The following is a 20,455-nucleotide window of genomic DNA, read 5'->3' as shown; positions in this document are numbered from 1 at the left end:
AGCTCTGCTGGGTGAATCCTCTTGCACTTCCTGTTGGGGAGGAGTAATATCCCAGAAGTAATGATGACCCGTGGACTGATCACACTTAACAGAAGAAAATGCAGTTACACTAACAAAATTTTTACAGTGTATGTAATAAGTTAGCAGAGCATTGCACCCACTTGCAAATGGATGATTAACCCCTTAATACCAAAAACGGAATAACAAATGACAAAAACGTTTTTTAAACAGTCACAACAACTGCCACAGCTCTACTGTGGCTTTTTACCTCCCTCAATACGACTTTTGAAGCCTTTTGAGCCCTCCAGAGAAGTCCTGGATCATGCAGGAAGAAGCTGGATGTCTGTGTCTGTAATTTTTGCTGTGCAAAAAAACGCTAAAATAGGCCCCTCCCACTCATATTACAACAGTGGGAAGCCTCAGGGAACTGTTTCTAGGCAAAATTAAAGCAAGCCATGTGGAAAAAACTAGGCCCCAATAAGTTTTATCACCAAACATATGTAAAAAACGATTAAACATGCCAGCAAACGTTTTAAAAACATAATTTATGTAAGAACTTACCTGATAAATTAATTTCTTTCATATTAGCAAGAGTCCATGAGCTAGTGACGTATGGGATATACATTCCTACCAGGAGGGGCAAAGTTTCCCAAACCTCAAAATGCCTACAAATACACCCCTCACCACACCCACAAATCAGTTTAACGAATAGCCAAGAAGTGGGGTGATAAGAAAAAAGTGCAAAGCATAAAAAATAAGGAATTGGAATAATTGTGCTTTATACAAAAAAATCATAACCACCACAAAAAAAGGGTGGGCCTCATGGACTCTTGCTAATATGAAAGAAATTAATTTATCAGGTAAGTTCTTACATAAATTATGTTTTCTTTCATGTAATTAGCAAGAGTCCATGAGCTAGTGACGTATGGGATAATGACTACCCAAGATGTGGATATTCCACGCAAGAGTCACTAGGGAGGGAGAGATAAAATAAAGACAGCCAATTCCGCTGAAAAAAATGCACACCCAAAAATAAAGTTTAAATCTTATAAAGAAAAAAACTGAAACTATAAGCAGAAGATTCAAACTGAAACAGCTGCCTGAAGTACTTTTCTACCAAAGACAGCTTCAGAAGAAGAAAACACATCAAAATGGTAGAATTTAGTAAAAGTATGCAAAGAAGACCAAGTTGCTGCTTTGCAAATCTGATCAACCGAAGCTTCATTCCTAAACGCCCAGGAAGTAGAAACTGACCTAGTAGAATGAGCTGTAATCCTTTGAGGCGGAGTTCTACCCGACTCGACATAAGCATGATGAATTAAAGATTTCAACCAAGATGCCAAAGAAATGGCAGAGGCCTTCTGACCTTTCCTAGAACCGGAAAAGATAACAAATAGACTAAAAGTCTTTCGGAAATTCTTAGTAGCTTCAACATAATATTTCAAAGCTCTAACTACATCCAAAGAATGCAATGATTTCTCCTTAGAATTCTTAGGATTAGGACATAATGAAGGAACCACAATTTCTCTACTAATGTTGTTGGAATTCACAACCTAAGGTAAAAATGTAAAAGAAGTTCGCAACACTGCCTTATCCTGGTGAAAAATCAGAAAAGGAGACTCACAAGAAAGAGCAGATAATTCAGAAAGAGATGGCCAAAAGGAACAAAACTTTCCAAGAAAGTAATTTAATGTCCAATGAATGCATAGGTTCAAACGGAGGAGCTTGAAGAGCCCCCAGAACCAAATTCAAACTCCAAGGAGGAGAAATTGACTGAATGACAGGTTTTATACGAACCAAAGCTTGTACAAAACAATGAATATCAGGAAGATTAGCAATCTTTCTGTGAAAAAGAACAGAAAGAGCAGAGATTTGTCTTTCAAGGAACTTGAAGACAAACCTTTATCCAAACCATCCTGAAGAAACTGTAATATTCTTGGAATTCTAAAAGAATGCCAGGAAAAAAGATGAGAAAGACACCAAGAAATATAAGTCTTCCAGACTCTATAATATATCTCCCTAGATACAGATTTACGAGCCTGTAACATAGTATTAATCACAGAGTCAGAGAAACCTCTTTGACTAAGAATCAAGTGTTCAATCTCCATACCTTTAAATTTAAGGATTTGAGATCCTGATGGAAAAAAGGACCTTGCGACAGAAGGTCTGGCCTTAACGGAAGAGTCCACGGTTGGCAAGAGGCCATCCGGACAAGATCCGCATACCAAAACCTGTGAGGCCATGCTGGAGCTACCAGCAGAACAAACGAGCATTCCTTCAGAATCTTGGAGATTACTCTTGGAAGAAGAACTAGAGGCGGAAAGATATAGGCAGGATGATACTTCCAAGGAAGTGACAATGCATCCACTGCTTCCGCTTGAGGATCCCTGGATCTGGACAGATACCTGGGAAGTTTCTTGTTTAGATGAGAGGCCATCAGATCTATTTCTGGAAGTCCCCACATTTGGTCAATCTGAAGAAATACCTCTGGGTGAAGAGACCATTCGCCCAGATGTAACGTTTGGCGACTAAGATAATCCGCTTCCCAATTGTCTATACCTGGGATATGAACCGCAGAAACTAGACAGGAGCTGGATTCCGCCCATACCAGAATTCGAGATACTTCTTTCATAGCCAGAGGACTGTGAGTCCCTCCTTGATGATTGATGTATGCCACAGTTGTGACATTGTCTGTCTGAAAACAAATGAACGATTCTCTCTTTAGAAGAGGCCAAAACTGAAGAGCTCTGAAAATTGCACGGAGTTCCAAAATATTGATCGGTAATCTCACCTCCTGAGATTCCCAAACCCCTTGTGCTGTCAGAGACCCCCACACAGCTCCCCAACCTGTAAGACTTGCATCTGTTGAAATTACAGTCCAGGTCGGAAGAACAAAAGAAGCCCCCTGAACCAAACGATGGTGATCTGTCCACCACGTCAGAGAGTGTCGTACAATCGGTTTTAAAGATATTAATTGAGATATCTTTGTGTAATCCCTGCACCACTGGTTCAGCATACAGAGCTGAAGAGGTCGCATGTGAAAACGAGCAAAGGGGATCGCGTCCGATGCAGCAGTCATAAGACCTAGAATTTCCATGCATAAGGCTACCGAAGGGAATGATTGAGACTGAAGGTTTCGACAAGCTGATATCAATTTTAGACGTCTCTTGTCTGTCAAAGATAGAGTCATGGACACTGAATCTATCTGGAAACCTAAAAAGGTTACCTGTGTCTGAGGAATCAATGAACTTTTTGGTAAATTGATCCTCCAACCATGATGTTGAAGAAACAACACAAGTCGATTCGTATGAGATTCTGCTAAATGTGAAGACTGAGCAAGTACCAAGATATCGTCCAAATAAGGAAATACCACAATACCCTGTTCTCTGATTACAGACAGAAGGGCACCGAGAACCTTTGTAAAAATTCTTGGAGCTGTAGCTAGGCCAAACGGCAGAGCCACAAACTGGTAATGCTTGTCTAGGAAAGAGAATCTCAGAAACTGATAGTGATCTGGATGAATCGGAATATGCAGATATGCATCCTGTAAATCTATTGTAGACATATAATGCCCTTGCTGAACAAAAGGCAGGATAGTCCTTATAGTTACCATTTTGAATGTTGGTATCCTTACATAACGATTCAATATTTTTAGATCCAGAACTGGTCTGAAGGAATTCTCCTTCTTTGGTACAATGAAGAGATTTGAATAAAACCCCAGTCCCTGTTCCAGAACTGGAACTGGCATAATTACTCCAGCCAACTCTAGATCTGAAACACATTTCAGAAATGCTTGAGCCTTCGCTGGGTTTACTGGGACACGGGAAAGAAAAAATCTCTTTGCAGGAGGCCTTATCTTGAAGCCAATTCTGTACCCTTCTGAAACAATGTTCTGAATCCAAAGATTGTGAATGGAATTGATCCAAATTTCTTTGAAAAAACGTAATCTGCCCCCAACCAGGTGAGCTGGAATGAGGGCCGCACCTTCATGTGGACTTAGGAGCTGGCTTTGATTTTCTAAAAGGCTTGGATTTATTCCAGACTGGAGATGGTTTCCAAACTGATACCGCTCCTGAGGATGAAGGATCAGGCTTTTGTTCCTTGTTGTGACGAAAGGAACGAAAACGATTATTAGACATAAATTTACCTTTAGATTTTTTATCCTGTGGTAAAAAAGTTCCTTTCCCTCCAGTAACAGTTGAGATAATAGAATCCAACTGAGAACCAAACAATTTATTACCCTGGAAAGAAAGGGAAAGCAGAGTAGACTTAGAAGACATATCAGCATTCCAAGTTTTAAGCCATAAAGCTCTTCTAGCTAAAATAGCTAGAGACATATACCTGACATCAACTCTAATGATATCAAAGATGGCATCACAAATAAAATTATTAGCATGCTGAAGAAGAATAATAATGCTATGAGAATTTTGATCTGTTACTTGTTGCGCTAAAGCTTCTAACCAAAAAGTTGAAGCTTCAGCAACATCCGCTAAAGATATAGCAGGTCTAAGAAGATTACCTGAACACAAGTAAGCTTTTCTTAGAAAGGATTCAATTTTCCTATCTAAAGGATCCTTAAAGGAAGTACCATCTGCCGTAGGAATAGTAGTACGCTCAGCAAGAGTCGAGACAGCCCCATCAACCTTAGGGATTTTGTCCCAAAACTCTAATCTGTCAGATGGCACAGGATATAATTGCTTAAAACGTTTAGGAGGAGTAAATGAATTACCCAAATTATCCCATTCCCTGGAAATTACTTCAGAAATAGCACCAGGGACAGGAAAAACTTCTGGAATAACTACAGGAGATTTAAAAACCTTATCTAAACGTTTAGATTTAGTATCAAGAGGACCAGAATCCTCAATTTCTAATGCAATTAGGACTTCTTTAAGTAAAGAACGAATAAATTCCATTTTAAATAAATATGAAGATTTATCAGCATCAACCTCTGAGACAGAATCCTCTGAACCAGAAGAACCATTATCAGAATCAGAATGATGATGTTCATTTAAAAATTCATCTGAAAAATGAGAAGTTTTAAAAGACTTTTTACGTTTACTAGAAGGAGGAATAACAGACATAGCCTTCTTAATGGATTTAGAAACAAAATCTCTTATGTTATCAGGAACACTCTGAGTATTAGATGTTGACGGAACAGCAACAGGTAATGTAACAGTACTAAAGGAAATATTATCTGCATTAACAAGTTTGTCATGACAAACAGTACAAACAACAGCTGGAGGAACAGATACCATAAGTTTACAGCAGATACACTTAGCTTTGGTAGCTCCAGCATCAGGCAGCGATTTTCCAGAAGTATCTTCTGACTCAGTTTCAACGTGGGACATCTTGCAATATGTAATAGAAAAAAACAACATATAAAGCAAAATTGATCAAATTCCTTAAATGACAGTTTCAGGAATGGGAAAAAATGCCAGTGAACAAGCTTCTAGCAACCAGAAGCAATAAATAATGAGACTTAAATAATGTGGAAACAATAGTGACGCCCATATTTTTTTAGCGCCAAAAATGACGCCCACATTATTTGGCGCCTAAATGCTTTTGGCGCCAAAAATGACGCCACATCCGGAACGCCGACACTTTTGGCGCAAAAGAACGTCAAAAATGACGCAACTTCCGGCGAAACGTATGACGCCGGAAACAGAAATTTTTTATTTATTTTTTTTGCGCCAAGAATGACGCAATAAAATGAAGCATTTTCAGCCCCCGCGAGCCTAATAGCCCACAGGGAAAAAGTCAAATTTTAAGGTAAGAAAAAAATTGATTTATTCATATGCATTATCCCAAATATGAAACTGACTGTCTGAAATAAGGAATGTTGAACATCCTGAGTCAAGGCAAATAAATGTTTGAATACATATATTTAGAACTTTATAAAAAAGTGCCCAACCATAGCTTAGAGTGTCACAGAAAATAAGATTTACTTACCCCAGGACACTCATCTACATGTTGTAGAAAGCCAAACCAGTCAGAAACGAAAATCAGCAGAGGTAATGGTATATATATAAGAGTATATTGTCGATCTGAAAAGGGAGGTAAGAGATGAATCTCTACGACCGATAACAGAGAACCTATGAAATAGACCCCGTAGAAGGAGTTCATTGAATTCAAATAGGCAATACTCTCCTCACATCCCTCTGACATTCACTGCACGCTGAGAGGAAAACCAGGCTCCAACCTGCTGCGGAGCGCATATCAACGTAGAATCTAGCAAAAACTTACTTCACCACCTCCATAGGAGGCAAAGTTTGTAAAAAATGATTTGTGGGTGTGGTGAGGGGTGTATTTGTAGGCATTTTGAGGTTTGGGAAACTTTGCCCCTCCTGGTAGGAATGTATATCCCATACGTCACTAGCTCATGGACTCTTGCTAATTACATGAAAGAAATACACTTTTATAAGAGTATCTATCTCTATTAATAAGCCTGATACCAGTCGCTATCACTGCATTTAAGGCTTTACTTACATTACTTCGGTATCAGCAGCATTTTCTAGCAAATTCCATCCCTAGAAAAATATTTTAACTGCACATACCTTATTACCGGAAAACCTGCACGCTATTCCCCCTCTGAAGTTACCTCACTCCTCAGAATATGTGAGACCAGCAAAGGATCTTAGTTACTTCTGCTAAGATCATAGAAAACGCAGGCAGATTCTTCTTCTAAATACTGCCTGAGATAAACAGTACACTCCGGTACCATTTAAAAATAACAAACTTTTGATTGAAGAAATAAACTAAGTATAAAACACCACAGTCCTCTAACGACCTCCATCTTAGTTGAGAGTTGCAAGAGAATGAGGGGAGGAGCTATATAGCAGCTCTGCTGTGGGTGATCCTCTTGCAACTTCCTGTTGGGAAGGAGAATATCCCACAAGTAATGGATGATCCGTGCACTGGATACACTTAACAAGAGAAAGTATCAAATTTGTAAAATTTGGAAAAAGTTTGAAGCGAAGACCAAGTCGCAGCCTTGCAAATCTGTTCAACAGAGGCCTCATTTTTAAAGGCCCAGGTGGAAGCCACAGCTCTAGTAGAATGAGCTGTAATCCTTTCAGGAGGCTGCTGTCCAGCAGTCTCATAGGCTAATAGATTATACTCCTAAGCCAAAAAGAAAACATAATTTATGTAAGAACTTACCTGATAAATTCATTTCTTTCATATTAGCAAGAGTCCATGAGCTAGTGACGTATGGGATATACATTCCTACCAGGAGGGGCAAAGTTTCCCAAACCTCAAAATGCCTATAAATACACCCCTCACCACACCCACAAATCAGTTTAACGAATAGCCAAGAAGTGGGGTGATAAGAAAAAAGTGTGAAAGCATAAAAAAAATAAGGAATTGGAATAATTGTGCTTTATACAAAAAAATCATAACCACCACAAAAAAGGGTGGGCCTCATGGACTCTTGCTAATATGAAAGAAATGACTTTATCAGGTAAGTTCTTACATAAAAAATGTTTTCTTTCATGTAATTAGCAAGAGTCCATGAGCTAGTGACGTATGGGATAATAAATACCCAAGATGTGGAACTTTCACGCAAGAGTCACTAGAGAGGGAGGGATAAAATAAAGACAGCCAATTCCGCTGAAAAACCATCCACACCCCAAAATAAAGTTTCAAACTTATAATGAAAAAAACTGAAAATATAAGCAGAAGAATCAAACTGAAACAGCTGCCTGAAGTACTTTTCTACCAAAAACTGCTTCAGAAGAAGAAAACACATCAAAATGGTAGAATTTAGTAAAAGTATGCAAAGAAGACCAAGTTGCTGCTTTGCAAATCTGATCAACCGAAGCTTCATTCCTAAACGCCCAGGAAGTAGAGACTGACCTAGTAGAATGAGCTGTAATCCTTTGAGGCAGAGTTTTGCCCGACTCAACATAAGCATGATGAATCAAAGACTTTAACCAAGATGCCAAAGAAAAGGCAGAAGCCTTCTGGCCTTTCCTGGAAAAGATAACAAATAGACTAGAAGTCTTACGGAAATCTTTAGTAGCTTCAACATAATATTTCAAAGCTCTAACTACATCCAAAGAATGCAACGATCTTTCCTTAGAATTCTTAGGATTAGGACACAATGAAGGAACCACAATTTCTCTACTAATGTTGTTAGAATTCACAACCTTAGGTAAAAATTTAAATGAAGTTTGTAACACCGCCTTATCCTGATGAAAAATCAGAAAAGGAGACTCACAAGAAAGAGCAGATAATTCAGAAACTCTTCTAGCAGAAGAGATGGCCAAAAGAAACAAAAATTTCCAAGAAAGTAATTTAATATCCAGCGAATGCATAGGTTCAAACGGAGGAGCTTGAAGAGCCCCCAAAACCAAATTCAAACTCCAAGGAGGAGAAATTGACTTAATAACAGGTTTTATACGAACCAAAGCCTGTACAAAACAATGAATATCAGGAAGATTAGCAATCTTTCTGTGAAACAGCACAGAAAGAGCAGAAATTTGTCCTTTCAAGGAACTTGCAGACAAACCTTTATCCAAACCATCCTGAAGAAACTGTAAAATTCTAGGAATTCTAAAAGAATGCCAAGAAAAATGATGAGAAGAACACCAAGAAATGTAAGTCTTCAGACTCGATAATATATCTTCCTAGATACAGATTTACGAGCCTGTAACATAGTATTAATTACAGAGTCAGAGAAACCTCTATGACTGAGAATCAAGCGTTCAATCTCCATACCTTCAAATTTAATGATTTGAGATCCTGATGGAAAAAAGGACCTTGCGATAGAAGGTCTGGTCTTAACGGAAGAGTCCACGGTTGGCAAGTAGCCATCGGAACAAGATCCGCATACCAAAACCTGTGAGGCCATGCTGGAGCCACCAGCAGAACAAACGAACGCTCCTTTAGAATCTTGGAAATCACTCTTGGAAGAAGAACTAGAGGCGGAAAGATATAAGCAGGATGATACTTCCAAGGAAGTGACAATGCATCCACTGCTTCCGCCTGAGGATCCCTGGATCTGGACAGATACCTGGGGAGCTTCTTGTTTAGATGAGAAGCCATCAGATCTATTTCTGGAAGTCCCCAGATTTGAACAATCTGAAGAAATACCTCTGGGTGAAGAGACCATTCGCCCGGATGTAAAGTCTGGCGACTGAGATAATCCGCTTCCCAATTGTCTATACCTGGGATGTGAACCGCAGAAATTAAGACAGGAGCTGGATTCCGCCCATACAAGTATTCGAGATACTTCTTTCATAGCCAGAGGACTGTGAGTCCCTCCTTGATGATTGACATATGCCACGGTTGTGACATTGTCCGTCTGAAAACAAATGAACGATTCTCTCTTCAGAAGAGGCCACGACTGAAGAGCTCTGAAAATCGTTGATTGGTAATCTCGCCTCCTGAGATTCCCAAACCCCCTGCGCTGTCAGAGACCCCCATACAGCTCCCCAACCTGTCAGACTCGCATCTGTTGAGATCACAGTCCAGGTTGGAAGAACAAAAGAAGCCCCTTGAATTAAACAATGGTGATCTGTCCACCACGTCAGAGAGTGTTGTACAATCGGTTTTAAAGATATTAATTGTGATATCTTTGTATAATCCCTGCACCACTGGTTCAGCATACAGAGCTGAAGAGGTCGCATGAGAAAACGAGCAAAGGGGATCGCGTCCGATGCAGCAGTCATAAGGCCTAGAATTTCCATGCATAAGGCTACCGAAGGGAATGATTGAGACTGAAGGTTTTGACAAGCTGAAACCAATTTCAGACGTCTCTTGTCCGTCAAAGACAGAGTCATGGACACTGAATCTATCTGGAAACCTAAAAAGGTTACCCTTGTCTGAGGAATAAATGAACTCTTTGGTAAATTGATCCTCCAACCATGTTCCTGAAGAAACGATACAAGTCGATTCGTATGAGATTCTGCTAAATGTGAAGACTGAGCAAGTACCAAGATATCGTCCAAATAAGGAAATACCACAATACCCTTTTCTCTGATTACAGATAGAAGGGCACCGAGAATCTTTGTAAAAATCCTTGGAGCTGTTGCTAGGCCAAACGGCAGAAACTGAAAATGATCTGGATGAATCAGAATGTGCAGATATGCATCTTGTAAATCTATTGTGGACATATAATGCCTTTGCTGAACAAAAGGCAGAATAGTCCTTATAGTTACCATTTTGAATGTTGGTATTCTTACATAACGATTCAATATTTTTAAATCCAGAACTGGTCTGAAGGAATTCTCCTTCTTTGGTACAATGAATAGATTTGAGTAAAACCCCAGACCCTGTTCCAGAACTGGAAATGGCACAATTACTCCAGCCAACTCTAGATCTGAAACACATTTCAGAAACGCTTGAGCCTTCACTGGATTTATTGGAACGCGAGAAAGAAAAAATCTTCTTGCAGGAGGCCTTATCTTGAAACATATTCTGTACCCTTGTGAAACAATGTTCTGAATCCAAAGACTGTGAATCGAATTGATCCAAATTTCTTTGAGAAATCGTAATCTGCCCCCTACCAGCTGGGCTGGAATGAGGGCCGCACCTTCATGTGGACTTGGGAGCTGGCTTTGGCTTTCTAAAAGGCTTGGATTTATTCCAGACTGGAGATGGTTTCCAAACAGAAACCGTTCCTGTAGAGGAAGGATCAGGCTTTTGTTCCTTATTCTGACGAACGGAACGAAAACGATTAGCAGCCCTATATTTACATTTAGAGTTTTTATCCTGTGGTAAAAAAGTTCCTTTCCCCCCTGTAACAGTTGAAATAATAGAATCCAACTGTGAACCAAACAATTTATTACCTTGGAAAGAAATGGATAGCAAAGTTGACTTAGAAGACATATCAGCATTCCAAGTTTTAAGCCATAAAGCTCTTCTAGCTAAAATAGCTAAAGACATATACCTGACATCAACCCGAATGATATCAAAGATGGCATCACAAATAAAGTTATTAGCATGTTGAAGAAGATTAACAATGCTATGAGAATTATGATCTGTTACTTGTTGTGCTAAAGCCTCCAACCAGAAAGTTGAAGCTGCAGCAACATCCGCCAAAGATATAGCAGGCCTAAGAAGATTACCTGAACATAAATAAGCTTTTCTTAGAAAGGATTCAATTTTCCTATCTAAAGGATCCTTAAAAGAAGTACTATCTGCCGTAGGAATAGTAGTACGTTTAGCAAGAGTAGAGACAGCCCCATCAACTTTAGGGATTTTGTCCCAAAACTCTAATCTGTCAGATGGCACAGGATACAATTTCTTAAACCTTTTAGAAGGAGTAAAAGAATTACCCAGATTATTCAATTCCCTGGAAATTGCTTCAGAAATAGCATCAGGGACAGGAAAAACTTCCGGAATAACTACAGGAGGTTTAAAAAACGTATTTAAACGTTTAGATTTAGTATCAAGAGGACCAGATTCCTCTATTTCTAATGCAATTAAGACTTCTTTAAGTAAGGAACGAATAAATTCCATTTTTAATAAATATGAAGATTTATCAGTGTCAATTTCTGAAACAGAATCCTCTGAACCAGAGAAATCATCATCAGAATCAGAATGATGATGTTCATTTAAAAATTCATCTGATAAATGAGAAGTTTTAAAAGTCTTTTTATGTTTACTGGAAGGAGGAATAACAGACATAGCCTTCCTAATAGATTTAGAAACAAAATCTCTTATGTTAACAGGAACACCCTGAGTATTAGATGTTGATGGAACAGCAACAGGTAATGGAACATTACTAAAGGAAATATTATCTGCATTAGCAAGTTTATCATGACATTCATTACAAACAACAGCCGGAGGAACAGTTACCACAAGTTTACAACAAATGCACTTAACTTTGGTAGATCCAGCATCAGGCAGCGAATTTCCAGAAGAAGCTTCTGATCCAGGGTCAATCTGAGATATCTTGCAATATGTAATAGAAAAAACAACATATAAAGCAAAATTATCAAATTCCTTAAATGACAGTTTCAGGAATGGGAAAAAATGCCAATGAACAAGCTTCTAGCAACCAGAAGCAAATAAACAATGAGACTTAAATAATGTGAAGACAATAATGACGCCCATATTTTTTAGCGCTAAAAAAAGACGCCCACATTATTTGGCGCCAAAAATGACGCCACATCCGGTGACGCAGACATCTTTGGTGCAAAAACGTCAAAAAAATTACGCAAATACAAACAACTTCCGGTGACAAGTATGACGCCGGAAATGACTAAGAAATTTTTTTTGCGCCAAAAAAGTCAGCGCCAAGCATGACGCAATAAAAAGAAGCATTTTCAGCCCCCGCGAGCCTAACAGCCCACAGGAAAAAAAGTCAAATTTTTAAGGTAAGAAAAATTTATTATTCAAATGCATTATCCCAAATAATGAAACTGACTGTCTGAAATAAGGAATATTGAACATCCTGAATCAAGGCAAATAAATGTTTAAACACATATATTTAGAACTTTATATAAAAGTGCCCAACCATAGCTTAGAGTGTCACAGAAAATAAGACTTACTTACCCCAGGACACTCATCTACATGTAGTAGAAAGCCAAACCAGTACTGAAACGAGAATCAGTAGAGGTAATGGTATATATAAGAGTATATCGTCGATCTGAAAAGGGAGGTAAGAGATGAATCTTTACGACCGATAACAGAGAACCTATGAAATAGATCCCGTAGAAGGAGACCATTGAATTCAAATAGGCTATACTCTCTTCACATCCCTCTGACATTCACTGCACTCTGAGAGGAAAACCGGGCTCCAGCCTGCTGTGAAGCGCATATCAACGTAGAATCTAGCACAAACTTACTTCACCACCTCCATGGGAGGCAAAGTTTGTAAAACTGATTTGTGGGTGTGGTGAGGGGTGTATTTATAGGCATTTTGAGGTTTGGGAAACTTTGCCCCTCCTGGTAGGAATGTATATCCCATACGTCACTAGCTCATAGACTCTTGCTAATTACATGAAAGAAAGAGAGGTTGCCGAGGCCTTTTGACCTCTCCTCTGTCCAGAGTAAACAACAAACAGGTTAGATGTTTGACGAAAATCTTTAGTAGCCTGTAAGTAAAACTTCAAGGCACGGACTACGTCTAGATTATGCAAAAGACGTTCCTTCTTTGAAGAAGGATTAGGACATAATGATGGAACAACAATCTCTTGATTGATATTCTTGTTAGAAACCACCTTAGGTAAAAACCCAGGTTTTGTACGCAGAACAACTTTATCTGAATGAAAGATCAGATAAGGAGAATCACAATGTAAGGCAGATAACTCCGAGACTCTTTGAGCCGAGGAAATAGCCATCAGAAAAAGAACTTTCCATGATAGAAGTTTGATATCAATAGAATGAAGGGGTTCAAATGGAACCCCTTGAATAACTTTAAGAACCAAGTTTAAGCTCCATGGAGGAGCAACAGGTTTAAACACAGGCTTAATTCTAACTAAAGCCTGACAAAATGCCTGAACGTCTGGAACTTCTGCCAGATGCTTGTGTAAAAGAATAGAGCAGAAATATGTCCCTTTAAAGAACTAGCTGATAATCCTTTGTCCAAACCCTCTTGGAGGAAGGACAATATCCTAGGAATCCTAACCCTACTCCATGAGTAATTCTTGGATTCACACCAATGAAGATATTTACGCCATATCTTGTGGTAAATTTTCCTGGTGACAGGCTTTCGTGCCTGTATTAAGGTGTCAATTACTGACTCGGAGAAGCCACGCTTTGATAGGATCAAACGTTCAATCTCCATGCAGTCAGTCTCAGAGAAAGTAGATTCGGATGATTGAAAGGACCTTGTATTAGAAGGTCTTGTCTCAGAGGCAGAGTCCAAGGTGGAGAGGATGACATGTCCACTAGGTCTGCATACCAGGTCCTGCGTGGCCACGCAGGCGCTATCAATATCACCGATGCTCTCTCCTGTTTGATTTTGGCAATCAGCCGAGGGAGCAGAGGAAACGGTGGAAACACATAAGCCAGGTTGAAGAACCAAGTCTATCAGTGCCGCTTCTGGGTCCCTGGACCTGGATCCGTAACAAGGAAGCTTGGCGTTCTGGCGAGACGCCATGAGATCCAATTCTGGTTTGCCCCAACGGAGAACCAATTGAGCAAACACCTCCGGATGGAGTTCCGACTCCCCCGGATGAAAAGTCTGACGACTTAGAAAATCCGCCTCCCAGTTCTCTACACCTGGGATATGGATCGCTGACAGGTGGCAAGAGTGAGTCTCTGCCCAGCGAATTATCTTGGAGACTTCTGACATCGCTAGTGAACTCCTGGTTCCCCCTTGATGGTTGATGTAAGCCACAGTCGTGATGTTGTCCGACTGAAATCTGATGAACCTCAGTGTTGCTAATTGAGGCAAAGCTAGAAGAGCATTAAATATTGCTCTTAACTCCAGAATATTTATTGGGAGGAGTTTCTCCTCCTGAGTCCATGAACCCTGAGCCTTCAGGGAGTTCCAGACTGCACCCCAACCTAGAAGGCTGGCATCTGTTGTTACAATTGTCCAATCTGGTCTGCGAAAGGTCATACCCTTGGACAGATGGACCCAAGATAACCACCAGAGAAGAGAATCTCTGGTTTCCTGATCCAGATTTAGTAGAGGGGACAAATCTGTGTAATCCCCATTCCACTGACTGAGCATGCATAATTGCAGCGGTCTGAGATGCAGGCGCGCAAATGGCACTATGTCCATCGCCGCTACCATTAAGCCGATTACTTCCATGCACTGAGCCACCGTGGGGCGCGGAATGGAGTGAAGAACACGGCAAGCATTTAGAAGTTTTGATAACCTGGACTCCGTCAGGTAAATTTTCATTTCTACAGAATCTATTAGAGTCCCTAGGAAGGAAACCCTTGTGAGAGGAGATAGAGAACTCTTTTCTTCGTTCACTTTCCACCCATGCGACCTCTGGAATGCCAGAACTATCTCTGTATGAGATTTGGCAATTTGAAAGCTTGACGCCTGTATCAGGATGTCGTCCAGGTAAGGAGCCACCGCTATGCCTCGCGGTCTTAGGACCGCCAGAAGTGAGCCCAGAACCTTTGTAAAAATTCTTGGGGCTGTAGCCAACCCGAATGGAAGAGCTACAAATTGGTAATGCCTGTCTAGAAAGGCAAACCTCAGGAACTGATAATGATTCTTGTGAATCGGAATGTGAAGGTAGGCATCCTTTAAGTCCACTGTGGTCATGTACTGACCCTCTTGGATCATGGGTAAAATGGTTCGAATAGTTTCCATCTTGAATGACGGAACTCTGAGGAATTTGTTTAGGATCTTTAAATCCAAAATTGGTCTGAAGGTTCCATCTTTTTTGGGAACCACAAACAGATTTGAATAAAACCCCTGTCCTTGTTCCGTCCGCGGAACTGGATGGATCACTCCCATTACAAGGAGATCTTGTACGCAACTGAGGAATGCCTCTTTCTTTATCTGGTTTGCAGATAATCTTGAAAGGTGAAATCTCCCTTGTGGAGGAGAAGCTTTGAAGTCCAGAAGATATCCCTGAGATATGATCTCCAACGCCCAGGGATCCTGAACATCTCTTGCCCACGCCTGGGCGAAGAGAGAGAGTCTGCCCCCTACTAGATCCGTTGTCGGATAGGGGGCCGCTCCTTCATGCTGTCTTAGAGGCAGCAGCAGGCTTTCTGGCCTGCTTGTCTTTGTTCCAGGACTGGTTAGGTTTCCAGGCCTGCTTGGATTGAGCAAAAGTTCCCTCTTGTTTTGAAGCAGAGGAAGTTGATGCTGCACCTGCCTTGAAATTTCGAAAGGCACGAAAATTAGACTGTTCGGCCTTTGATTTGGCCCTGTCCTGAGGAAGGGTATGACCCTTACCTCCAGTAATGTCAGCAATAATTTCTTTCAAACCAGGCCCGAATAAGGTCTGCCCCTTGAAAGGAATGTTGAGTAATTTAAAGTAATTTTGAAGTCACATCAGCTGACCAGGATTTGAGCCATAGCGCCCTACGCGCCTGGATGGCGAATCCGGAATTCTTAGCCGTTAGTTTAGTCAAATGAACAATGGCATCAGAAACAAATGAGTTAGCTAGCTTAAGAGTTCTAAGCTTGTCAACAATTTCAGTCAATGGAGCTGTATGGATGGCCTCTTCCAGGGCCTCAAACCAGAATGCCGCCGCAGCAGTGACAGGCGCAATGCATGCAAGGGGCTGTAAAATAAAACCTTGTTGAATAAACATTTTCTTAAGGTAACCCTCTAATTTTTTATCCATTGGATCTGAAAAAGCACAACTGTCCTCAACCGGGATAGTGGTACGCTTTGCTAAAGTAGAAACTGCTCCCTCCACCTTAGGGACTGTCTGCCATAAGTCCCGTGTAGTGGCATCTATTGGAAACATTTTTCTAAATATAGGAGGTGGAGAAAAGGGCACACCGGGCCTATCCCACTCCTTACTAATAATTTCTGTAAGCCTTTTAGGTATTGGAAAAACATCAGTACTCACCGGCACTGCATAGTATTTATCCCGCCTACACAATTTCTCTGGCACTGCAATTGTGTCACAGTCATTCAGAGCAGCTAATACCTCCCCAAGCAATACACGGAGGTTCTCAAGCTTAAATTTAAAATTAGAAATCTCTGAATCAGATCTCCCCGACTCAGACGTCACCCACAGACTGAAGCTCTCCGTCCTCAGGTTCTGCATATTGTGACACAGTATCAGACATGGCTCTTACAGCATCTACGCGCTCTGTATCTCGTCTAACCCCCGAGCTATCGCGCTTGCCTCTCAATTCAGGCAATCTGGATAATACCTCTGACAGGGTATTATTCATGATTGCAGCCATGTCCTGCAAAGTAATCGCTATGGGCGTCCCTGATGTACTTGGCGCCATATTAGCGTGCGTCCCTTGAGCGGGAGGCGAAGGGTCTGACACGTGGGGAGAGTTAGTCGGCATAACTTCCCCTCGACAGACCCCTCTGGTGACAATTCTTTTATAGATAAAGACTGATCTTTACTGTTTAAGGTGAAATCAATACATTTAGTACACATTCTCCTATGGGGCTCCACCATGGCTTTTAAACATAATGAACAAGTATCCTCTGTTTCAGACATGTTTGTACAGACTAGTAATGAGACTAACAAGCTTGGAAAACACTTTAAAGCAAGTTAACAAGCAATATAAAAAACGTTACTGTGCCTTTAAGAGAAACACATTTTGACAAAATTTGAAACAGTGAAAAAAGGCAGTTACACTAACGAAATTTTTACAGTGTATGTAACAAGTCAGCAGAGCATTGTACCCACTTGCAAATGGATGATTATCCCCTTAATACCAAAAACGGAATAATAAATGACAAAAATGTTTTTAAACAGTCACAACAACTGCCACAGTCTACTGTGGTTGTTACCCTCCTCAAACACGACTTTTGAAGCCTTTTGAGCCCTTCAGAGATGTCCTGTATCATGCAGAAGGAAGCTGAGTGTCTCAGTCTGTAATTCTAGCTGCGCAGAAAAGCGCTAAAATAGGCCCCTCCCACTCATATTACAACAGTGGAAAGCCTCAGGAAACTGCTTCTAGGCAAAAATCAAGCCAGCCATGTGGAAAAAAACTAGGCCCCAATAAGTTTTGTCACCAAACATATATATATATATATATAACGATTAACATGCCAGCAAACGTTTTATATTACACTTTTATAAGAGTATGTATCTCTGTTAATAAGCCCGATACCAGTCGCTATCACTGCATTTAAGGCTTAACTTACATTAATCCGGTATTAGCAGCATCTTTCTAGCAAATTCCATCCCTAGAAATATGTTAACTGCACATACCTTATTGCAGGAAAACCTGCACGCCATTCCCCCTCTGAAGTTACCTCACTCCTCAGAATATGTGAGAACGGCAGTGGATCTTAGTTACTTCTGCTAAGATCATAGAAATCACAGGCAGATTCTTCTTCTAATGCTGCCTGAGATGAAACAGTACACTCCGGTACCATTTAAAAATAACGAACTTTTGATTGAAGTTAAAAAACTAACTATAACACACCACTCTCCTCTTACTACGTCCATCTTTGTTGAGAGTTGCAAGAGAATAACTGGATATGGCAGTGAGGGGAGGAGCTATATGGCAGCTCTGCTGTGGGTGATCCTCTTGCAAATTCCTGTTGGGAAGGAGAATATCCCACAAGTAATGGATGATCCGTGGACTGGATACACTTAACAAGAGAAATTACATTAATTAAATCAATTTGTTGGAGGTTGCAATTTTAAGAATAGCAAACCTGCACCACTATGTGTTTTTGTGCAAAGGGGTTAAAAGTACTGCTCGGGACCTGCAGGTCATGAGCAGAAACTGACACTGAATCAGTCATCAGTGCTAGTCACACAACCCAGCCGCGGGTAACTAGCCCTGCTGACTGAGCAAGTGGCAGTTTCCGGTCAGAACTCCGTGCACTGTTGTACCTGAGCGATAGTTCTACTATGTGTTTAACCACTTTGCAGGAGGGGGTTAAACACATAGAGGTGCAGGATCACGTCTTAAAATGGCATGCTCTTATGAATTAAAGCTTGTCATTTTTCGTATATAATAGCCCTTTCACACATTCACCAAAGTTACAACAAACCTGAACAGATAACAGAAGCTGAGAGTGTTTTACAGCAACATTATTATTATCATTATTTTTGTTATGTTTTTTTAACGGTCCATCATACTCCACAGTGTTGTTATACAGGGGGTGGCAAAGAGAGAACTGCTTGCTAGAGAGATTATATGTTCTAGGCATGATGGGAAGGTAGATTATATCTGATGGTATCAATTTGTTTTGTAATGACTGCCAAGGCTGTGAGGCAGGTGAAGCTTTTAGCGTTTTCCCACAAACTGCTGTGCAGTGCGCTGTTACTGCAAGAATTGTACTAAAATACTTACCAGGGAAAAATCCAGGAGAGAATTTGTGCAGAGAAACCGTCATGACTTTGGAAGTAAAACTAAACGCATCTTCAACACCTTTATTTAAAAAATAAAAAAAATGTTTTTTTAAATAATGTAAAGAGCATAAAGATATTCTAAGGATTAAAGAGTCATTCCAACTACGGGGCAAGGAGTATAACAATTGGGATTCTTCAAAAGGTTTCTAAACAGCCCTCTCAAGAGTGGTAGTTGTTACATTAAAAAAAAATGAGACCACTCTGTTCTATTGTATTCAAGCTAAAAAAACGTTAAACACTCTCAAAGCCGAGCATATACATATTCTTCAATAAAAGGCTGCAGAGGGACATGTAAATGGCCTGTAAAATAATTATCAGCTCTGGATTGGATAGCACAATAATATATGAAAGCATACATTTAGGGCTAGATTACGAGTGCCGCACTAACTGTTGTGCGCAAGTGATAAGGGGTATTTTGCGGCTCTTTTTGCGGGTTGGAAATAGAGTGCTTATTACGAGTTGAAAGTAAACGTGTTCGCTTGAGTGCAATTGAATCTATCATGTAAAAGTACAGTTACACTCATAATAACACTGTCTGATAAAGATCATGTAAAAAAATATTGCATTAAAAAGTTATAAGGGCTCAAAAATATGAGGTGTTAGAACAACAACAAAAAGGCCTGCAAAGGGCTTTAACATAGCGGTACATACATATACATGTCTAAAGATGTCTAAAGATGTGTATGTATGCATATATATGTGTGCGTGTGTATATATACCGGTATATATATATAGGTATTTAAATATGTGTATTTTACTGTACATTTACTGTACATATACATTCCAATGTTCTTCACTTACAGGATAATGTCCTTTTTATTGTAAATACATATTCTGTATATAACTGTATATGTATTATTATTGTAAATTTTGTAATAAAAAGTACATTATTTTCTATGTGAAAAACATAAGAATGTAAAATATGTGTTTTACACAGTTTTTTTTTTAAATTATTAAACATACTGTTAAATATATAGATCTAGCATATGGATTATTTAGAATAGTTTACAGTGTGTTTAACAATTTTTATTAATATTTTTTGATATGTTATCAATATTTAAATAACGTGCCTTAAGATTACTACGTTTTCCCGTGCACTAACCTAACCGCATTAAAATCGTGAAACAGATATTTTACATTCCTATGTTTTTCACATAAAAAATAATGTACTTTTTATTATTAAATATATATTTCTATATATATCTGATACTATTCATGTCAAATACATATACTTATATCTATAGGAATAGATATATAGTTATATACAGATATATATATATAGAAATTTGTATTTGAGAATAAATAGAAAATATTCTTCTATTTGAATAACATTGGAATGTGAAATATTAAAATTTCATGTCAGGTTTAGCACTCTTGAATATACGCGATCGTGTTAGAGTGCGAGTATGGGTGTTGTTAACGTGGTTACGATATTTTTCATGAGCGTAAACTTTTTACTTTCAAATTGTAATACAAAAGCAGACTGATGCGCCCAAAAAGCCTCCGTCTAGCAAAGTTAACA

The 20,455-nt window shown here is 39.6% G+C and overlaps 1 protein-coding gene and 1 long non-coding RNA gene across 4 annotated transcripts in view; one reads left to right on the top strand and one right to left on the bottom strand.

Moving 5' to 3' along the window:
• The window catches only part of HDAC8 (histone deacetylase 8), a 126,066-nt gene that overhangs the window by 31,438 nt on the left and 74,173 nt on the right, over positions 1-20,455 (bottom strand). For all 3 annotated transcript variants that reach the window (XR_008400140.1, XM_053699003.1, XM_053699004.1), the window contains exon 6: positions 18,875-18,952. Coding sequence is in view for 2 of the 3 variants with exons in the window: in XM_053699003.1 (XP_053554978.1) it covers positions 18,875-18,952 (78 nt within the window). In the remaining variant the exon portion in view is untranslated. The remainder of the gene's footprint in view (positions 1-18,874; positions 18,953-20,455) is intronic.
• LOC128645772 (uncharacterized) overlaps positions 1-20,455 on the top strand; it is an 87,880-nt gene that overhangs the window by 49,077 nt on the left and 18,348 nt on the right. The gene's annotated exons all lie outside the window — the stretch shown is intronic.

Source organism: Bombina bombina, chromosome 1, assembly GCF_027579735.1.
Source record: "Bombina bombina isolate aBomBom1 chromosome 1, aBomBom1.pri, whole genome shotgun sequence".
In the NCBI taxonomy this organism is placed as follows: Eukaryota; Metazoa; Chordata; class Amphibia; order Anura; family Bombinatoridae; genus Bombina; species Bombina bombina.
This window is presented reverse-complemented; position numbering and strand designations above follow the sequence as displayed.